General features: G+C 39.5%; 1 protein-coding gene across 4 annotated transcripts in view; it reads left to right on the top strand.

The window, feature by feature from the left end:
- GRB2 (growth factor receptor bound protein 2) overlaps positions 1-23,167 on the top strand; it is a 63,750-nt gene that overhangs the window by 356 nt on the left and 40,227 nt on the right. Inside the window, exons 1-2 of one of the 4 annotated variants that reach the window (XM_061616148.1) lie at positions 118-958; positions 8,876-9,129. The exons of 1 other annotated variant lie outside the window; for it this stretch is intronic. In XM_061616148.1, the coding sequence (XP_061472132.1) occupies positions 9,052-9,129 (78 nt within the window). In that variant the 5' untranslated portion in view covers positions 118-958; positions 8,876-9,051. Of the gene's footprint in view, positions 1-117; positions 959-8,695; positions 8,801-8,875; positions 9,130-23,167 lie in introns of those variants that run through there. 2 more of the 4 variants (XM_061616147.1, XM_061616146.1) reach the window with 2 other exon arrangements.

Below are 23,167 nucleotides of genomic sequence, written 5' to 3'. Positions count from 1 at the left end.
TGTTTGTTTGCGCGCGCCAGAGCTTTTAACTCCAGCGCAGCGTGTAATGAGCTGGGCTAGTTCTTGAGAAATGGTACAAACGGAGGGAGGCAGCGGTGGGGGGAATCCTTTCCGCCTTGGCCCAGCGATTATTGACTTACGCAGGGAACCAAGTCCCCAATTCATGACTGGGTTTTGAGGAGTGGGCTTTTGGTCGGGTGTCAAAAGGGGTGTTTTGCTGAATTCTTCACTGGATTTTGCTACGAAGGGAAAATGTTATAACGTGCGCTTTATATAAAAGCAGAAGTCGCACTAAAGTTTAGTGACTAAAAGATTAAAAAGTTGAGAGAGATAAGTATAAACTTTAACAGAATTCTTACGGTGAAGTCAGACCCTATGCCGAGTTGGACGTTTTCCCAAATAAATATACATAGGATTGCTGTGTTTTGCTGGGAGTCAGCCTTTTGAGAATCTCAAAGTTCGCTACTCGGCACAAGCAAGCCACAAAATGCTTTGAGAGCAAATGTAAGAGTCCATATTCCATTGGTGAAGAGCTATTTAGGTAATTAAGGCTGTAATCCAATACACACTTACCTGGGAGCAAGTCCCATTGAACTCAATGTAGCTTATTTCTGAGTAGACTTGCATTGGGTTGCAGCCTAAGAGGTGAACATCTGAGCCTGAAGAAAAATTTCTGTACAACTCCAACACTTGCTTCTGGTATTTTAAAAACCAGTTCCAGTAGAAGGTAGCGTTTCCCTGTGTTCTCTTTTCTCTGGGACCAATGTGGTTACTAAAAGCAGTGGGCTAGTGTTTCTTGGCATTATGTGCTGTTACGGGGATGCCCCAGTTTCTATGTCAAGTTGGTGGGCCAGGCTATTAGCGTCTCTGCTCTGTGTTTGGGATGGAGAAGATGATATCACCAAAAGTCTTTGTGCCAAAAGAGTGTCCCAGTTTCAGAAGCCTTCTCCACCTCAAGGTATTTGAATAGTCTTTCTCTGTTGTAGCTTCAGGGAAGAAGCAGCTAGCTTCCAGTCTCATATGATTGGACATTTCTTTTTCTTCTAAAAAAACTTCTATTTTAACAAGAAACAAACAAATACAACATCTCCAAAATACTGGAGAAAATGCAGGATATTGAATAGTTAACAAAATTAAAACAATCTTATATGAATAAGAATAAATGGCTCAGGTGGGGTTACAACTGTGATTGGACATTTTTGAATGTTTCCTGTAACTGTGTTCAGCCAGTTGTACAGTGTTACACACTTTACAAGTCCATGAAACCCATCTGCAGAAATATATAGACTATTCAAAGTTTACCAGGGGCAATCATTGTTCATATTTTGATGTGTCCAATAGAACATTTGATGTAAAGTGTTGCAAATACATTTTAGCCTATGTAACAGCACTTATGAGCTGGTCTATTTTAATTCTTTTTTGCATGTTGGGCAAAGGATGTGGCTAGTTTCTAAGGTAAAAATGTAACTATTTAGGAATTCCATCCCCCCCAAATAGTTCTAATCGTTCCTCCAAATGTTGTACTCCAACTTACATCAGCCCTAGCCAACATAGCCAATGGACAGGAATGATGGGAGCTTTCTCCCAACAATATGTGGAGGGCCGCAGATTTCCTACCACTGTTCTACTGGATATAGCTGTAGTGATATAATTGCTGGCCCTGTATTCTTCTTTTGCCAGCTAAAGAAATCAAATGGTGCCTTGAAAATAAATCCACAAAAGTTACTAGCAAATTTTAACTTTACATTCTTGCCCATATATGAGTCATTTTGCAGATCTCTGATGTGCTGAAAGAGGGAGAAAAAGTAGCTATTTACAAACCATGACTAAACATTTGTTCTGTTACTGGCACAAGGAGGAAATGAACCATAGATTTTACTGCTGTAGATTTTACAGAACTTCCCCAAATAGTAACAATGACTATCTGGTTCCCTAGAAAAATGATAGACTTTTATCACCTCTTAAGACCAGATCTCTCTGTAGCAGTTTTGTACAGAAGGTATAAGCATATGCTTATAAGCATGTGCATATGCTTAGTATTTATTGTAATTGCTCAGAGTTCTTCATGCATACAAATGGTGAAAATAAATACAGAGCCAGCAATTTCTGTCAGACAAAAACTGGTCTCTATTTGCTAAAACAGGCAGTTTCCTGCTTTTAGCATCTAGATCCTGTGTGGGACAAATAATGTTATTAATATGAGCACGTTTACATGATGAATATGCTATATCAACCTTTTTTTTTAACACTTGCCTAGTGTGGTGTAGTGGTTAAGGTGTTGAATTATGACCTGGGAGACCAGGGTTTGAATCCCCACACAACCATGAAGCTCACTGGGTGACCTTGGGCCAGTCACTGCCTCTCAGCCTCAGAGGAAGGCAATGGTAAACCTCCTCTGAATACAGCTTACCTTGAAACCCTATTCGTAGGGTTGCCATAAGTCAGGATCGACTTGAAGGCAGTCCATTTCCATTTCAGTCACTATAAGCATCTAGGGATTTCACTCAGTCAAATGAGCAGGCTACTAGAAGGCATTGCCTCCTCCCTGTCAAGAGGGCTAATGTTGAAGCCATGAAGCACTTTGTCCTTCCTCTAGCAGCGCACTGTTTTGCAATACTGAGCGTGCAGGCAATGAAGTTACCTCCTACACTTCCAGCATAGAAACAAAGAGAGCTGGTAGTGGAGCCTATGCTGTCCGCCTGCTGTATTTCTGTAGTAGACACGCAGCAAGTGAAACTCCTGTGCATCTGGCATGGTGGGTTGTTGGCAGAGCAGTTTGACACACACACACCCCGGGTTGGTTTCTGTTTTTGGACATGCAGGTAGGAGTTTTGCCTCCTGTGTTTCCAGTACAAAAATGAAGTTTGATGGTGACAGGATGGAGTGATGCATACTTCCACTGCCAGCCAGCTTTGTTTTTATTTAACAAAATTTATATACCGCTTACTCAGATTAAAGACCTAAGACAATTTGAAATACTTACTAAAAATACCAATGAAAACAAACATTAAAAAGTTACATAACTATAAAGTAACATTTATAATGGTAAAAAAAGTAGTTGAAAGCTTGGTTTAAATGAGCAAGATGGGATTTCATCTGCACATCTGGTATAGAAACAAGGCAGACTGGTGGAGAAAGAATGGAGCAATCCATGCCACTGCTGCCAGTCTGCATTTCGATGCTGAATGCATAGGACAGACAGCCCTTCTCTAAGAGACATCAGCTAGCTCTCTGTACATCTATGCTGACCACACAGGAGGTAAAGCGTCTTCCTGCATGCTAAGCAAAGAAACCCAAGTGGGCTGGTGAAGGAGGCACCTCTTCCTATTCCAATCTGCTGCATTTCTAGCTTGCAGATTTTTTAACTTCCCTGCATTTTTCTCATATGAGAGGCTTGTAAATGAGGGGCAGAGTGCTACATCCATCTTCCACCAACCCTTGTATGAGTAAAAAAAAATTGCAGGCTAGTAACTTTTGTGACTAATTAATAAGGCTGTACTATATACTATGATAGATGTAGTTATGTCAAAGATGTCCTTTATTATGTATTGTTTGTTTTTGTTAAGTAAATATGTCTCTGTGGTCTAACAAGCCTGAAAGACTCTAGGAATAATTCTAGAACAAAATGTTTTATCTCTTTTGATCTTGGAATTGTTTACTCAGTATCCACTAAATCAATATTCAGATAGGCTTAAATGTTGCAATATTTCCCTTGTGTTTAGTAATTTTGCTGGGTGTTTTCTATCAGTGTAGAAGCTTTTGATTCCCTTTTTTGCTGCTGCTTATTATATTCAGTTGTGCTGGTTTCATACTCATATGCTTTTTTGTAAAATGTCTAGATGTAAAAGCGGTGAAGTAAGACAGGTAATACAGCATGTAAAGAAAATGATAAAATTGAATCATTTTCTTGTATTTGAGTAACTTTTAGCATGGAATTCTGAAATAATTGCTTCCTTGTTTATTTGCCTTTCACTTGGCAGTTAGGCTTTTTTTCCTTCTCACAAAAGTGGATGATTTTAAAATATGTTCTTGATGTCAGGACAGTTAGAAATACTAATAGTTTGTCAAATAAAACCTCACTATGCTTTTCCATTCATAAATGTACATTAATGCTTAGCATTTAAATATTCAACACTAACAATTTGTGATGTGGTGGGTTGATCTATGATTGTTCATACATATTTATATTCATCAGCACTTAATACTCAGGTTATCAAATTGTGAACATGCATGTGCAAATCAGGTTGCAGACCTTGCAATGCTCACTGCCAGGTAATAAATGTTTTTCTCATGTCAAAGACTGAATCAGGATGAAATTGGACTAGTGCAGCATTATAGCCAAACTGATTGAGTTGATATATATAATCCGTCAAACAACAACAGGTGGTTGAATCAGTTGTAATGATGGAGAAGGGGTTGTGCCAATCCTACCCCTACTGTAGTTCCACCTTCCATCTAGCCCCTTCCACCTCTAGATTAATACATTTACTGTCCATCTGTATATGACAGGGTGGCTTGAGTTGTATGCCTGGCAAGTTATTTATATGAAAAAAATTACTTGTTCCAAGCAAGTGGCTAAGGACTGAGACGTTTGGGGGAACTTTTCCCCCCAGGATAATGCCCTCTTCATTTCCCAATTTAATCTTACTCACTGTACAGTGATTTCCCCAGAATTGTGCTTGAGAAATATATGAGCAAAATTTTATGAGGAAACTGTAGCCTCTTGTCAGGACATCTGTTAATTCTTGTAACATGTAATGTCTTGGTCAACTTCTGTTTCTTTCAAAATGTCATTGTTGCTGTCTATTGTACCAGCCCTAAGCCAATACAGCTGAAGAGTGACAAGTATGATATTAATACATCTATGGCTTTACTTTCTGTACACTGTTCTGTAGCAGCATCTCTGTGAATTCCTGTCTTGTGCTTATAGCTTACATCTCTTGTTAGTCACACTCTGTTTAGCTTTTCTGGTGCTGCTATAGTCTTGTCTTGCCTTATTGAGTGCAGTGTTAACATTAAGTATCCACCTGAAATAAGAGTGAGTAAAATTTTTGCAAATTGTTTTGTTCATTTTTTCTTACTGTCCCATAATTCTGTCAAGTCAACTCTTTGTTTGCAGCTGTTCTTAATGCTATGTATAGTGAATATTTTGCAGCTATGACTAGTTTGGATTGCTATCCTGCAGGCCAATCCCATTGAATTTAAGCATTTTGACTGCTCTTGTATTACTGTTTGTAGGGTAGTCATCAAGAAAGTTAAATGTTTTCAGTTTGGTGCTCTGATTGTGTATCATGTCTTATGTAGAAACGTTTCAAGCATTATGCTATTCTACATGCACAATTCACCAATGTTTTCAGCATCCCTAAATGAAATTGCCTGATGGCCAGTAGTAATCGCAAATTTCTGGCAGTCTCTTTGGCTCACATTGCCCAGCACAACGTGAGAAATCTCATCTTCCCCAAGAGTTCCCTGCACCACAAAGGCAGGAGAGGTTTTGTCATGCTGGGAAGAAAATACGGATTCTTTCCTGTTCAAGTTTTATGTCATGTATAGATAACTTGGGGGAAAGGAGGAAATAATATTTCACTTCACACTGAACTTTGAAACCATTCAGAACCAGTGAAAGAATAAGTGTATAATGGGAAGTTGGGGAGGGCAATGAGTGGCCACCACATATAATGTCTGGTCTTGGTAGCCAGACAAGATTTGTGGACTGGTGACTTTCAGGTTTCTTTGGTCTTTCATTTATAGAGTCCACAAATGCTGACTTGGCTTTCTAGCCAGACATTTATTTGTGATTACCTTCAATCTAATCTCTAGCATCCTCTGGCTCTACAGAGGGTTTGGGGTAGGGGTGGGGGGTCTTCTCTCATTTGTACAGGATATAGAGAACGTAAGAAACAGTGGGAGTTTCTCCTGCTGCTTGGAAGGTATCTGTTGTTTCTTGCTTGCTTGAGAACTTTAGGGGAAATTAATCCTCCAGAATGGGGCTGTACTGCTTGCCAGATGGCTGAGGGCACTTCCCGCAGTGAACTGGTGAGTAGTCTTGTGGACAACTTGTATAGAAGAGCTTTGAATGGTTGTTTAATAAGAATGTGTTTGCATGGATTGTATAGGTTGTCAAAGTGCCAGTGCAGTGTTGGAGATTGCAGAGGTGTCTCTTTTGTGCAAAATATGGTTGTTCATTTTCATATCCTATTTCTATCAAGTGTGTGTATAAACAGTGTTGCATCCAGTTAAGATTTATTGAAATAAAATGGACTTGGGGTATAGTCCTAAGTGTGCTTCCTTTTCAAAAACAATAGGGCTTCCTTACAAATAAATGGGATTACAGCTTGAAGCAGGTTGGACCCAGTCTTGGTCATAGAGTAGATCTATTGAAATAAATGGGATTTAAATTAAATCAATGACTAAGGCTGCAGTCCAATCCATGTCTACTCAGAAGTATGCTCCATTGGGTTCAGTGGGGACTCCCAGGTAAATGTGTATTGGATTGCAGCCTTAGTCTGGATCCAACCCATCATGTATAACTGTGTGTGTGCTTTAAGAAATACCTGATTGAGAGAATCCTCTTTATAGGTCTATTGAATGTCATGATTCCAAATGATTTTTGTTGAATTTTTGCTGTTTCTTATGGCTCCTTTGATTGAATGTTACAGTCCTCATTATAAACAATTAATTGGTTAAGTGTAATCTATTGCACACTTGTAATTAACTAAAAGGTGCCTAAACTAATTGGGCAGCAGATTTTTTCATAATAATTTTTTATGAAGGTCCTTTAAAGTGCTTGCCCTTCTATACTTTATCCTGAGTTATTTTCATTTTCTCTCACATAATACCTCTTGTAAGATGATGCTTGTTGTGACAAAACACATGCATAATCTAAAACAAAGTCTGTTCCTTGCTTTAGAACCATTATTTTTACCTACATGCAAATATAATTAACTAATTAATTAAAACTCAGTTAATTGACTAAGACTTGAAAAAACAATACTGTTTTAACTGTTGAAGAGGTATGACTATTGTTTCATTTTTAAACGTGTCTGTAAAGTACTGTATATTTGGGCACTTAGTGATCACTTCCTTGTGCTGCAATCCTGGGGAGAGCCTTTTTCTTTCAGTTTGCAAAGCCACAGCTTCTGTGATAGGTGGAGCTGCTAATAAGGTACATTGTCTCACTCTCTTCATTCATGCCCCCATAATGTGATTATTTTAAAAGTTCTAATGTTTATAAGGAAGCCACAGACCTGAACTTGCAAGATCTGAACAGGGTGGTTCATGACAGATGCTCTTGGAGGTCACCGATTCATAGGGTCACCATAAGTCGTAATGGACTTGAAGGCACATAACAATGTTTATATTTCTGTAAATGGGAGCACTTCCCTGTTAATAGTGCAGGAACACTCATTCAAACTTTTAAAAAAGTAACATCTTTGTTTTCTTTGAAAGATGTCTGCTGCCCCCCCAAATAACCCATTGTAGTGGTGGTGTGTTTAATTGTGTGAGTATAGATGAGGGGAAGTAGGAAATGTTTGCACTAATAAAAAAACACCTACCCTTTTATATGTGAAAGATCCTATTTTTTAACCAGGATTAGCATGAAACCCCTCCTATGTGGTTTATACAAACCCCAAGACAGCATTTTGCATGACATAAAAAATGGTGTTTCCCTAAGAAAAGACACTTCTTTTTTACCCCCAGTAATAAATGCAAGTGCTACTGAATGCTTATACTTTGAATTTCAAGTCTAACAATTTGATAGGTCAGATTGGCATCCTTTGTTCTTAAAATATCCACCACCACCCAGTTTCTTCTATTTCCAAAATATTGTATATTATAGAATATGCACCTGTTTAAAGGGTGTTTCTTATGCAGCTGTTCTTCTTCTCCAAATAATGACATGTAAGGATGACTTGTGACTGTTGTGAGATTGGAAGCAAACTATTTTGTCTTTGAAGACCATGGCCATGATTACAGCTGATATCAAGATGGGGAAGGATTATCTCCCCTCATTTTAGAGGAAGCTTTTTCTGGAAACTCCTATGTTCCTAGTTAAAAGTTACAGCCCAATCCGAAGTCTACCCGAAAGTAAAACAGTTCCTCCGCATTGGAACTTCACTCATGCATAGGATTGCAGATTTAGCCTAAACAGAAGAGAGGAATGCCACAACACACAGTGGCACAAAACCAGTTGTGAATAATACAGTATGAAGTGCCATGTGTGTGAAACTTTTTTTAAAAAAGAAACACTGCACACTTAAATGGTGATTGATCGCTACTTGGAAGTTTATATGGAACAAGAGAACTTTTTTTGTCAAGACTTAAAGAGTGACTTAAACGTTGCTCCTCACGTAGGGGAGTAAGCGGATGTTTCGTTAGGAAGACTCCTGGTCTTTGACTTCTGGAGGAGTCGGGTTATTTAGGTAAAAGATGCTCCCTCCGCAGTGAGTATCTTTCTTCTGTGCTGCCTGCGGTGAAGCGTAGAAGCCAGGCTTTGTGCGTCTGCTTCCCCTTGGAGGAGAAGGGCGAGTGCCGATCAGCAGCAGCTCTACAGACAGGAGAAAGGAGGAGAGAGGCTGCCTAGGGGCGTGAGGGGGCTGGTCTCTCTCTCTCTGTCTTTCATTCGTTTCGCCGGCTGGGAGTGGGGGGAGTCTGCGCCGTGTCCTTTTCTAGGCACTGCTATTGGCTGCAGCAAATGCCACTCGGCATTTCCTGGCTGCTCTAGAGAGAGAGAGAGAGAGAGAGAGAGAGACAGGCTGCGGAAAGAGGAAGCGGCAGAGTGGAGTGGAGCCGAGAGGAGGTAGGGGTTCAGGGCGCGGCCCCTGTCATTGATCCGGGCTACTTCCCTCAATGTTCCGTCTCCTTTCCTTCCTAGGGCGGATTGGCCCTCGCTGACTCCCCCCCCCGGTCTGGGCGAAGGACGGAGCCAGAAGTTGAGCAGAAAGGGCAGCACGAACGAGAGGGAGGGCTGAACCGGAGCCCCCGGAGGAGCTTCAGGGAGAACTCCTTTCCTATCCGCTCCCAACATTGCTGTCTAGGAGCGTCCCGAGCATGGAAGCCGTGGCCAAATACGATTTCAAAGCCACCGCAGACGATGAGCTCAGCTTCAAAAGGGGGGATATCCTTAAGGTAAGTGATGCACAAAGGAGCAGAGATTGCCCTCTTGAGGCTTTCTCTGGAAGCTCTATCGCATGACTGGTAACACTCTTCTCTCTCCCCCGAATCTGATTGCTCTGTTCAGTTTATACAGAAGTGCTTTTTGATAAGTTGACTTGGCTAGACTGCAGTTGTAGTAACACTGTAAATTTAGTGTGACTTAGTTTATGATTGTACATGTTAGTCTGCTTGTCCTCAGTTATTCCCTTGCCATACTTAAACCGCTTTCCCCTCTTCCTGGTTTACTAGTACCAAATCTGAAGAAAGTGAGGGCTGCTACCCTGATCCTATCTTGTATTCATTGGGTTTGCACAGAAATATTCTACTACTACCTAATACAATTCATGGTCTTCTGGTTTCATTATTTTCAACTATGTGTGTGTATGCATGTAGGTATGTGCTGCAACAGAAGATAGCACTTTATATGTCTGGTAAGCTCTATTCTACAAGAGTTTATACCACAATCTGTTTTAGGGTACCACAAGATACTTTTGTTGTTTTTTGCTACAACAGAGTAACTGAGCTACCCCTAGAGTTGGGTATATCACAGTTTGCCCTGTGCTCTTTGTTTGGAAGTACTGGGGCTGGGGAGTCTTAGACTTCTTAAAAATCAACGGTTTTCAGAACCAGTCTTGTAGGTTCACTTTCTTTAAAACAGGGGCTCCCAAACTGTCCATGGGCTTCATTCAGGTGGTCCACAGCATGTCTGTGAAGAACACTTACAATTTGAATTCTGTAGAATTCAAATTACAATAAAATACAATATATAAGAAATAAAGCTACAATAAAAATCCTGCAGTATCTAGCACAGCATGTTACAATTGCTGCAGCAGGCAGAAAATTCATTAAGTAGTCTACCAAGATCCTCAGTAATTTTCAAGTGATTGGGGGTGGGTGGGTTTAGAAACCACTGCTTTAGAACTAATGATTATGTATCTTGCCATTGGGTTATATAGGCTTTTACATCTGGATGACTGTGTTAAGTTTGTTTACTGGAAAGTTAATAGAATGATGGGAAGTTTCAGTTGAAAATCTAGGTGGATTTAGATTATCATGTGCTTGACCTTTGCATGGCTTGTAGTCCACAGTTATTGTAGTAACACATGAAGGTCCCAATCCTTCTGTAATGACTTACAGATAACAGAATATGAGTATATAATTGTATAAGAACCTGACAAAGACAGTATTATTTATTTTTATTGTATTATTTGTTTTTATTATATTAACAAAATGTTTTGTATTAACAAAACGTTTCATCTTCCGCCTTCATCAGCTGCTAACATACAAATGCTGTTACCAAGGTGGCAGTTACAGAGCTTTGAGGATGGAATGCTCAGAGGGGCTTCATTTGCAGAAGCTAAGTAGTGGTGGTACTGTCCTCCAGGTTCAGGCCATGTGGTGCCAATGTGTCCAGGGAGTAAATCCAAAAGTTCTCCCTTTTGGTCAATGCTGCTGGATCTGCTGGCATCTCTATCGCTGTAATGGAAAAGTCCAAGTGGTCATGTATATATGACCTTTCTGTGTAGCAGACTTCCACAGAAGCTGCCAATAAATAAACATGGATGTGCAGTAAGGATTTTTTTTAAAGCAAGGGTAACTGAAAAAGGCGATGGGGGATGATGATGTAAAATGGCCATTACCCCAGCCATAGATATTACTACTATGCATTATAAATTTACATTGATTAAATATTAGGAACACAGTGATTGGATGATGTATTGACAAGAGGCAGGGAGGAGTCAGGCTGGCCTGTCACTTGCTTTTGTTTACCCCTTGCTCACTTGCTTTCTGTTTTCATGGCAGGGTGAATAATAAATACTGGTACATTGAATGATTCAACCATGAATTACTTTCCTCATTTTATTGCATTCCTTACCAATGAAGTACAAGAGCTTTTTGTTAACAGATACCTGATTTTGAAGTGAGAAGATTTAAAAATACTTAAAAGTTAGTAAGGATACATCTTATTGCTTTGAAGTGGGGGACTAATATACATGATCACATTTTTGAAGAAAATGGAACCAAATGGTAGAAAAATAAAGATTCTGTGTTGAAGAGTTGCACAGTAAACCCTTCAAATTCCACTTTAATATGATTTTTGCTTCTGTACTGGGTATCATGGTATCTTTGTATTAGGTACCATGGCAAAGTTGCTTAGCTGTCTTCCTGAAGAGAATCCATCAAAGTCTCTCTCAATCTCATATTACATGGCTGCTTCTATTTAATTCTGCTGTAAATATGAATTTGGTCTCCACTTCATGCAATGTGAAAATAGGATTTTGCAGATCAAAAAGCTGGTGTAGTGAGTAGCAGACCTGAGTTCAAATCCTGACTCAGCCATGGTTTGGTCTCAAAATAACATAGGTTGGTTCAGTTCAGAGATAAGGCTCTTGCTTTAACCAGGTTGTTATGACAAAGCAGATCTCATTCTCATTCCAAACTGAACCTTTTGTCTGCTTCACTGACGCAGCAGATCAGCATTGCTTTTTTGCTGTGTTTTTATACCAGTCCCAGGAAGTGTAATAAAAATTAGACTACAAGCTAATACTGAGAGTTCAATATTTACTCCTGCATAATAAGAATTATTTTGATGTTGTATTTGAAGTGAAAACTATCCTGATGCTTAACAGTATATTTTTTCAGCTAGGTAGCCATGGTAAAACATGCATATTAGTCTGTGTAGTGTAGTTGAAGAGTTTGCATCCTTCATACAGTGCCTCTAGAAAGAAATGGCTGTTGAAACAGAACAACTTGGCTTTATTGATTCAGGTGAAAACTGAAATGAAACTTTAGTAAAGACAATGGGTTAGATCCAGAGAACATTAGCTGAACTTAGGCCCATAGAAAACAGTGGGATAAGTTAGTCATGAGTGTCATTACACTTAAGTGCATTTACTTTTTTCTTGGTGTGCTCGTCATGAAAATTACTGCACAAGAGAATTTTTTGTTTCAGGTTAGTGGAAAATTCACTTGAGTTCGGATCCTGGCAAGTAGTCTTCTGTGTAGTGGTTATATTTATTCCCCCCCCCAATCATTTCTCTTAAGCATGCCTTTGATGTCTGCCAAGAACAGTAAGGTATTTTGCATTTCATCAGTGAATACTTCCTCGCATCTGGAGGAAGGGGATTTTCAACTGGCCAACATATTTAGATTGTGACGGTATCTGGTGATCGGTACACTACACCTGATTATTAGCATATTCTTCCTTTACAAATTTTGCTGTTGGTGCTTTGACATAACCTGTGTGATAAGTCAGAAGATGGAAATTGTGAAAAGGAATAGAGAGAGTGATAAAAATGAATACATTTTTTTAAGAAGAGATTTATACTCTGCTTTTTTATGAAATTGATAAAAGTAGTTTACAGTATTTTGAAATACTCATTTTATGTTTGCAATATGGAAAAAATCCTTTTATTTCACCTTTGGCTACACTGGAGAAATATTAGTGAATACATGCTACTTCTGTATATTTGGCTTCCTTTGATGAATATTAGTGAAACTGTGATTTGTGTCTGACCAAACAGAATAATGGCATTCTTAAAATGCTCCCTTCAGAAATGGTAGGTTTGTATTTCTCTAAAAATGATTAGAGGGTTAGTCATGCCCTCCCACAGAGCCAGTGTGATGTAGTGGTTAAGGTGCTGGACTACGACCTGGGAGACCAGGGTTTGAATCCCCACATAGCCATGAAGATTACTGGGTGACCTTGGGCCAGTCACTGCCTCTCAGCCTCATGAAAAACCCTATTCATAGGGTCGCCATAAGTCAGAATCGACTTGAAGGCAGTATATTTACATTTTACATGCCCTCCCATGTTCTCTGAGGAGAGTAGGTGAATTTCATCTGAGTCCAGTCTGATTTTCAGCAGATAACTTGGCTATGATGTCATAGTGCCATTACTGCAATATACTCTTATATTCTGAACTTGATTGAGTAGCGTTTAAACTATATCCATTAGCCGTTTGTACATTAGTAACCTTATGGCTGTGTTCCAAAAATGAATGAAAATATTTAACCTTTGACTCAAAACTGTGTAAACCAGTTAAATATTGGCTCATAATGGTGTGTTAGAATATAGTTATGATACATCTTGTGTTTTGTTTCTGACTTTGAAGGTAGGCAGGATTTTACAGTTTTGTTGGGCTGGGTCTGTGGTACCGTACAATGTTTGTCTGGCAAGGAAAACAGAATTTTCTTTGCTTAACAGATAGTAAAGATACTATTTATGCCTTGTTTATGCAGGATGGCCTGTGGTTTCACCAAACTGCATTAAGCTGTACATGGCCTTGTACTTGATTTAAAACATTTATTTCTTGCCTTTCCTGCACTCAAGGTGGCTCACAATAATTAGACCCTCAAAATATCAGCCTCTTCATAAAAAAGTAAAACTCAAAACAATCAACTCTCCAACAGCTTTAAATACAATTTCTCATACATCATTTTCCAAATGCTTTTCTGAAGGGGTAGCTCTTAACAATATCTTATAAAAGCAGTCAGATGTTCTAGCTCTACCAGTCCTCCTATAACTCTGTAACACTAGGGCAACCACTGACAAAGCCCCGATTTCTGCTGATAATGCTGGAAATAGGAGCAAACCCAGGTTGCGAATATGCTCTGATAACCCAACAACCATCCACTAGACACAGGTAAAGATATTCCTTCCAAAGCTTCCAGCTCATTTCCTGTGTATATCCTGGATGTTGCTATATTTCAGGGAGAAAAATTGTGTTATACTTCCTCTTACAAGAGCCAGTATTCAGATGCCTGTTGATTCCACCCTTATCAGTGCTGATACGGCTATTTCATAACTTGAGTAATGGATGTTTTTCGTGATACATTTAGGATTCTCTGCTTACGCTTTGGTTCCTGTCTGCTGTAATTGGGATCACTCTATCTGTGTTAACTATAAGGCTTCAAGATGCTGTTCCTGAGAAAATGTAATGTATTTCTGGCAGATTTTTGTCCTGTTGGTCTCTGTGCCAGCTAGCTACTCTTCAAATGTAAAGTGTGCTGATACTTGCTTGTGGTGTGGCTTATGGTGAAGGAAGAGAGAAAATATGTGCTGATTCCATTGACTGATAAGGACAGACGTCCATCCTCTTATTTCCCCTGTTTTAGATACTGTGTGCCATCATGTAATAATATGTTTATTGTGAGTGAGAAGACCCATATGAACAGATGGCAGTCCTGCTATTATCTGAATAAATGCACTGCATTTTCACTACCCTACAAAATATCAGTAATGATAGCTTTATGTAGAGTACTTGGAAGATTTCTGATCTGATGGAGTTGATGGGTTGTGATCATTTACCCTGACAGCTGATGAAAGCTGATCAGTTATTGTCAAAAGGCATTTAAGAAGATGTGCTGTTAAGTTAACTGAACAGTATTAGTTTTTAAGGTCATTTGCAGCAAGTTTCCACTAGAGACTCCATTGGTTTGCACCTATTTTAGTGGCCTCTCGGGGGGGTATATTAAAGGTTAATCAATCTCACTGTTGAATATAAACTCATTCCTTGTGGGCTGAAGAGGGACTAGATGTGACTGTGCCATACTGGCCCCTTGGTTGGCTTAATTGAGTCCTTAAGGCTTTTTGCTATTCTACACTGACGTCAGCTAATCTTTTAAACTTTACAGACAAATGGTGTTCACATGACTGTTTTTCCACTAAGTTTGTTCTCTTCTTTAGATTAGACGTCAAACAGAATTGTGTGTTTCCAAAGAGCTGGTGCTGATGCTGCAGTTTCAGTTCCTGCATAAAATTTCTGATTTTTTTAGAAGAATATATTTGTGTGACATGAGATGGATGTGATGAGCAAAGGGCAGTAGGGCTTCCCATGTATGCATCCTTCTCCCACCGCTTGCATGGTATGACCTATGCTAGTTGTTACAGATTCATGTTCAGATTGGCAGCCTATTACACTTATTCTAACAGACCGGCATTAAACTCATTAAGACAAAATTAACGTGTTTTCCATTTTGCAAAGTTAAATCCCTATATTTAGTGAAGGCATTAGAATCATGCTACATGCTTTCCCCATGTAAAAAAGTTGTATAGAGCAGAAGTGGCTAACCTATGGCCCTTCAGCTGTCAAACTCCAACTTGCATCAACCCCAGTTAGCATGGGCAATGGTCAGGAATAGTGGGAAGTGTAGTCCAACAATATGTTTGTGTTCTGTCCAAGAAGTAATATTTGTTTAGTTTGGCTATGAGTGGATAGTATGACTGTCACTATATTAGTAGTATGAAGGAATTATAGAGTATTGTTCTAGGAGTCAGTGAACATTTTTAAATTTTGGCATGAGGAAACTAACAGGTCAAAGTTGTTCTTGTGCAGGAGACCAAATTGCTCAGTTGTGGGCCTTAGTGCCTTAATGGCAACTTGTCTGCACTCTTCAAAGTATATATGTAGCTGTATAGTAGTATTATGATTGAAAAAGCTTTTATGAATTTTTAGAAGTTATGGCATACTAAATAAAGGCGTTTGTCCTGCCCAGAGCCCAAGACACAAGACGGAGACGAGGCTTGGTTTAATTCTCGTTTTATTAGAGTGATGCTTACGTCCAAAGCAGTGCGCTTCATATACCTGTCTAGCTCACTACGTTCCCTTGCTAAGCTACCTAATTAGTCTCTGCAGTGTGTGGGGAGAGTCGAATCAGCACTGGAGCCTGGGTGGGCACCTGCTTAAGTAGGGAAGGTCTTCGCCCATAAACAACGGCTCCTCCGAAGTTCCACCCTCTCGAGGACCCTTTTCTTGCGCCGTCTCGCATGGGGTGAGGGGGGGCAAGCCTCTGATGGCCCATCTGACAGTGGGGCTTCAATAGGCGATGGCTTGACTTCAGGGAGCGGGAAGCTGGTTGGCTCGGAAGTTTTTGAAGTGCCAGGCGGGGGTTCCTGTGGGGGCGTGGTTGGCGTGCATGAGGGGTCGCTTCCAATGGCTCAGGCGAGGGGCTCGCAGGTAGAGTGGGAACTGCCTCGATGGGGGTCCTGGCCGAAGGAGTCTGTGGGCTGACTGCGCTCTCCCTTCCTTCAACACTCCCAGGGATCTCATCTTCATCTGACTCCTCTCCCTGAGCTAACTCCTGGTGTGCCTGGGGCACAACAGTGGTGTTTTTAGGATTTATCAGTCTTCACTGTGAAAATAGCAAAAGATTTTCGTATGGTCTTAATCCCCAAAATGTACCGTATGCACATGAAGGAAATTTGAGTTGGATATGTTTTTAGCTAGACATGCACACTTGTGTATTGGTTTTTCCTTAAATATCCTCATGACAGTTAGAGAAAGTATTTTAAGTATCTTCCTTGGAATAGGACTCTTGCATTAGTAAAAAGATATCTTCTTAAAATTTAATGAATAGAAGATAAGCAAAGAGAAATACTTATTATCAGCTGAACTCTTGAAGAGAACTTTTGGAAGAAGCAAGTAAGATCTGCAAACAGTTTCCTAAGTGAGAGCGAGCCTTCGATTTAGCATTTTTGAGATCCAAAGTGTAAAGCATTCTTAGTCTAGTACAGGGGCTGAATTCTATTTACAGTCCTCTTGGAAAATAGTTTTTGTTTCTTTATTAGTGGGCAACTATGTTAGTCCTCAAGGGCTATCAATGGAAACAGAACAGATTATATTTGGCTTCAGCTGGACAGGCTAACACATCAACTGGTCTATACCCAAAAGAGAGTAATGCTAAGTATGTGTAATGTGTGGTGCATTCTGGCCTTCTGCCTCCTTTAACAATTTAGGCTGCACGGGAAGGTTTGTACATGGTTCAAATGGTAATTGATATGCATTAGAACCATTGCAGTCTTCTTGTAGTTAAAATGAATTTTGGTTTCTTTAAAGCTCTGGCCAGTTTTTAAATTTAAATCTTAAATGTTGTGGGCCTTCAGGCCTTACTAAATTTGATAAACATTCATTTTGCCCACTGATCAAACACAATAGGAGTGAAGACACAAAGGGCACTTTAACCGGCACTTATCCCTCTCCCGGTGCCCTCCAAACTTATTAGGCACAATTGTGCCCAAGCATATAGTGATTTCTACATCACTCCTACTTTGGAAATAGAGATTTTATTGATCCACACTATCAGGAGCTCTTTAGTTTTCACATCATTTTTTACTTACTGTGTCTGCTGCCTTGTGGCTTAGAAGCTCCTTTCCCATAAACTCCCAGTTACATCTCACTATGGTTGCTAGCTATTTCTAGGCAGGTCAAGCTTCTGCTTCTCTGTATTTGAAGGGCTGTTTTGTATATTGCAGTATATACCCTCAGTTATAAGTGGTTCCTGATAGGTAGAATTTTAAGAGAATACACATGTATATTTTCTTCATTCTTAATTGCAGAGTGATCCAACATTCAGATATGTGGGATTTCGTAGTTAAGGCATTGGCTTCTGCACTCAAGTGAGGAAAATGAGGCTCAGATAACTTATGAGCCCAAGATCTACTCTTAATCTCTCTCTGTAGAAGGGTGAGGAGTATTGTTCAAACAAGCCCCCCCTCTCTCCCCCCCCATTGGGAAGCAGGATCAGGCATGTCAAGCTTATCTGGGGAGAGCCTGGAATACTTTCATACCAGGATGGGGGAACCTTTTTTAGCTTGAGGGCCACATTCCTTTCTGGTGGCCACATGCTGCTGATGGGCAGGACAGAAGCAAAAGTGAGCACTGCAGGGAATGTGAATTTTACCTGTTGTACAGTAGGCTACTGTCTTCACACTCACACATTGCTCTTGATCCTCCATCCAGGCGAGCAAGAAGTATTCTCGAAGTTCCATGGACACATTTCAGCTAGACAAAAATTCTCAAGGAAGGTGCAGAGTAGGACTGTTGAGGGGCATGGCTTAAGAGGATGTGTGACTTGGGGAGGTCCAAATAGAGAGCTTTGGAGGACCGCATTTGGCCTCTGTCCCTGAGGTTCTCCATTTCTGCTTTGTGCAGAGACCATTGTATCCAAGTACAAACTGTGTGTGGTGTTCTGATGATGGAGGAATGTTGTAACTTGCAACGACACAAGAATCCTAACATTTAATTGGTGAATGCTAGTTACTGCTGAAGTTCACCAAGAAGATACCATGACTTGGTAACCAAACATGTGTTCCTCTGAATTTAACATGATATGCTGGTAGAAGTCCCCCTTCTGTGAACCTGACAGTTGTAAAGTCTCACTTTAATTTTTTTCTTTATTCTATCTCTTCTATAGAATGGGAACTTCCAAAGACTGGGTGGTTTGCATGCTTGTTGTGTTGGGTCAGAGATCAAAGAAACTTGGTACACATATGTTAATCTACATCTCTGTTCTGTAGGGGTCTTTGCTCTTTCATTTCCTTGGCTGCTCTGCAGCTACTATCTCAAAACAGTGAACAATGACAGCTGTAAACAGGGAGGATAAAGTCAGTCATTTGCAGTTTCTCTGCATACCTAGAAACATGAGGAGCTTAGCTCAGAGAACATTTTTGCATTATGGAAGAAATTATTTAAACAGGCAAAACATGCTTCATTACAAATGCATGAGCAGTGCTGAAATTGCACTGGGGCCTAAGAATTGAGGCTACATTTCTGACCCACAGCTGATTCATTTGCATGCATATCATAAAGTAAGCTTATATGACTCATAAAATGTCTGTAAAATATTGGAACCCATCTTCAGAGTGCTTGACCCTGACAGTTGACTAGCAGTGACTCGGAACAACTTTGATATGCTTTGACGTTCTATAAAATGAAATGGAAGTTTACACATCTGATAGCATTTTTAAAATACTGTAAATGTGTCAGTGGCTGCATGGGCCTTCAAAAATGTACAGTGTCTTGATGGATAATTTACAGTATGGATTGATACTATGGCAACAGGTAAAGCAATGTTAGGAAACTGCATTTCTGTAGCATAATGAGGTTGAAAATTATACTGTTAGTGTCCTATGCTACTTAAATGAGGAATTCAATTTCAGTGGGAATCCTGGTGATACGTCTCGCATTTGCACTAGAATGTTACTACAAGTTTAAGTGTGTGTGTATATATGAAAGCTTGCCTGTGCAAGCACTTACCTTGGGGGCAGAGAAGGTTACTCTTGAGTTATATCTGAGTCACCAGATCTCAGTAATTATAGTAGATGATTTGGGTGTCCGACTGGGGTCTGAACAACTTTAGCAGGGTGAGTTTAATTTGATGTTAGTAGTTCTACTCATTTTTCAAAAACAACATGTCTGTGAAATTCAGTAGCTGAACACTGATTTCTTTTTTTTTACAAGGATGTTCTTTAAGAATCCCCAATTAACTTTCCCTCTGAGTAATATGGCAGAGGAATTACTCAGTTCAGTATATTCAAAATAGAAAACTGTATCTGAACTGCTTGATTAGACTCTCAAATTGGTTTCTAGTTTCAAAGCATATCAGGAATGAATAAAATAGAACTATGGTCATGGGAAACCTGTTCTCTTTATTGATAATGATAGTGCAGAGTTAGATTCTATATGACATATAGAAAACTTCTTGCAGTCTATCAGTCCTCCAGGTGTTGATCATAAAATGCCCTGTTCTGGAATTTCCCCCAAAACTTCAGAGGACAGTAGAACTACCAAGAGGGTTCCCTCTGCCAGTCTTGACACACAAGAGGGTCTGTAGGCAAGGAGGTGATCTTTCAGATATTTGGGGCCTAAGGATGACAAAGAACGTGTATTAAGCATTGCAAGTACTTTGGAAAATAACTATCACATGTTTTCAGTGTAGATCACACTTCAGTTACACAGATCAGACATGCGTTGCATGCGCTTTCAATGGCAGTCATACGCTGTTGCTAAAATATCTATTCTTGCTTTACACACACAATCTGGCTTGTGTAATTAATTTTCTCCATTCCCTGTGGTAGCCCCTAAGCTGTGGAATTCCTTCTGCATAGGTGCCTCTGGCACCTTGATTGTATAACTTTCATTGTATGCTGAAGACCTCTTAGTTTGTTTATTATTTATTAATTGATTTATATCCCACCCTTCCTCCCAGCAGGAGCCCAGGGAGACAAACAAAAACACTAAAAACACTTTAAAACATCATAAAAACAGATTTTAAAATACATCAAAAGAAAACACTATGTGGCCTTTGAGACCTGAGATGTATATTTTTAGAAGCAAACCTATTTTTTATTGTAAATTATTTTATCTTATTTTAATATTGTATTTCAATATTATTGTAACCCATCATGTCACAGATGAAAGGTGGGTGAGAAATCCTAATCATCATCCTTGCAACAGTGTTTTTTGTAAACTGCTTAGAAGTCTTTACATTCAAGCAGAATATAAATTTTATTAAGTAGAGGTAGTGTGCTATTATATCATTCACCTTGTAATGTTTTTGTTAGAACTGGAATAATGTGCCTAAAGCCACCCACAGTGTAATAGGACTGAGCTACCTGTACTTGTTCACTATGCTGAAAATTGTACTGATTTGAATAGGACCAACATTCAATATGACAGTGTGTAGGAAATCTACAGGTTGCATATCATGTCTGGTGCTATAAACAAAAGAAGTCATCCCTTAGTTACAGTCTTTTATCCTCTTCCTCCCCCTGCCCTCTCCAAATTCACCAAGGAAGTGTTTCTGTGCATGGAAGAGCCATCTAATTTGCAAATTATTATTTTTCTTGATACATCATTTTACAACTTGTATTATGGCCATTAAAAACAGCTGCTGATTCACATTGCATCCAGTACATTGTTATCCAGCACTACTTAAAATGGAATCAAGTCCAAATGCATTACACATAAGCCCTTACTATTTTGGTCCAGGCGCACTGTTTCTATATCATATCTTCTGTTTACTATACTATATTCCCCTCTAGCCTCCGTTGCTCTAAGGCTAACAACGCTAAGTAACAAAAGGTTGGTCCCTGTATAAGCATTGAATACTAGTCTCTTGTTACTCTTCATTAAAGCAGAAATGGGCTTCAGGCAGTCTCCGAAAAACATATATGTATTCTGTGCATTTTTAAAGTTTCAAGTCAGTTTCTTAAATATTTATCTTTTTCTATCGCAAAAACAGTATGGAAATATTAATGCCTAAAATGAGGTAGCAAACATCCCTCAAATCCATTGTGTTTGGCCTATAGAAAGTCCATACATTAAGATTCTTTTTTAAAAACAATTGTATTTTCTTATTAGAATGCAACAATTTTCAAATAATTTAGTCTTTCCTCTTATAGTGCAGAAAAATGTGTCCTGCTTAAGAGCCATAATGCAAAACCAACCAGCCTTTGTTTCCTCATAGAATGGCTATAAGGCCATCAAGTCCAACCCCCTGCACAATGCAGGAATCCAAATCAAAGCATTCCCAACAGATGGTTGTCCAGCTGCCTCTTGAATGCCTCCAGTGTCGGAGAGCCCACTATGTCTCTAGGTAATTGGTTCCATTGTCGTATGGCTCTAACAGTTGGGAAGTTTTTCCTGATGTCCAGTCGAAATCTGGCTTCCTGCAACTTGAGACCATTATTCCGTGTCCTGCACTCTGGAACAATCGAGAAGAGATCCCGGCCCCCTCTATGTGACAACCTTTCATGTGCTATCATATCTCCCCTCAGTCTTCTCTTCTCCAGGCTAAACATGCCCAGTTCTTTCAGTCTCTCCTCATAGAGCTTTGTTTCCAGTCCCCTGATCATCCTTGTTGCCCTCCTCTGAACCTGTTCCAGTTTGTCTGCATCCTTCTTGAAGTGCGGAGACCAGAACTGGATGCAGTATTGAAATGTACTCGAAAATGTACTCCTTTTTAAAGGCTGATTTTCTTTCCTATTTTTCCACCGAGATCTTGTTCTGTTAAAATGTATACCTCATTGAGAAATCAGCACAGTGTAACAAAGTGGATCACAATGCCTGAAGCTTCTACCACCCATACCTTCACCTGGTTTCCACACATTAGAACTTGCATTAGATTTAAAAAAACAAAAACCTTCAGAAAAATACTGCTGGGGATGGAGCAATATGTTAGTGGCCTGACATCACTAGTGCGTTTTTAAATATGGAAAGCTGGTGTTAGATGTCTTGCTTATTTAAATGGTTTTTTTGCATAAAGCTAACTGTTACGGAAAAGAATCAGATTACAGTCTTAAAGTGAAGCCTTTATAGAGTGACCAGCTTCCAGACAGCTGGTTGACACTTTGTTTAATTGAATAGCTGTATTTCTAATGAGGCTTTGTGGTGCTTGCTCTTAAAACTTTGGCAGAGCTTTCAAGTTATTTTGGATACCAAATACCAGATTAGATGCAACATATTTTTTATATGTTGGCTTTGTGGCGTTAGGGTGTTTCAAAGTTGATAGTTGTTACTTAAGTTGAAGCATGTATTCATTAATTACTTTTCCATATTACACAAATCTAAATTAATATGGCACTATGTGCATATATTTTTTCACAGTTGTCTGATCAGTAGTGAGGAAATTTACAGAGTGGCAGGGTGGTGGTGGTGGGAAGTAAGTGTGTGTGTGTGGGAGCATCTGGAGTCTTGAGATTTCAAAGACACATCTGTTTGGCCATTCATGTGAGCTACAGTCTGTAGATGATATATGGCCCACTACTGGCCTAGAATATTTATTTTGTTGGGTTGCTGCTATGACCCTACCTTGATCTTTGCATGAAAATATGAGTGGAGGAATTGGTTGTCGCCTGATTAAAATGTTCCACAAAGGAGAGTGAAGTATCCTACTGCTGCATAAATTATGTTGCACTGGCTTAGTTATTCTACAATAACATTTTTATTTGTACTTTTTAAATAGATTGTTGATGATTTACACAGAAAGAAAAAAGAGATGAGAGCAAATAAAGAAAATACTAATACAACCATAACAAGTAATAAAAAATGACAATAAACAGTCATTGTGTACATGTGTGAAGGGGGGGTAACAAGAGGTGAGGCGAGGGAACAAGAGGCGAGGACAGGATATATGATTTAATTGGTGGCCCAGAGTTGTTAGGCATCCATTATTTACACAAACAAGTCCTTATAGGGGATCCATATTTCTGAGAATTTTCCATCTCTTT

This window comes from Rhineura floridana, chromosome 3 (genome assembly GCF_030035675.1).
Source record: "Rhineura floridana isolate rRhiFlo1 chromosome 3, rRhiFlo1.hap2, whole genome shotgun sequence".
Classification (NCBI taxonomy): Eukaryota; Metazoa; Chordata; class Lepidosauria; order Squamata; family Rhineuridae; genus Rhineura; species Rhineura floridana.
The sequence above is the reverse complement of the archived record's forward strand: the minus strand, read 5'-3'. Positions and strand labels throughout refer to the sequence as shown.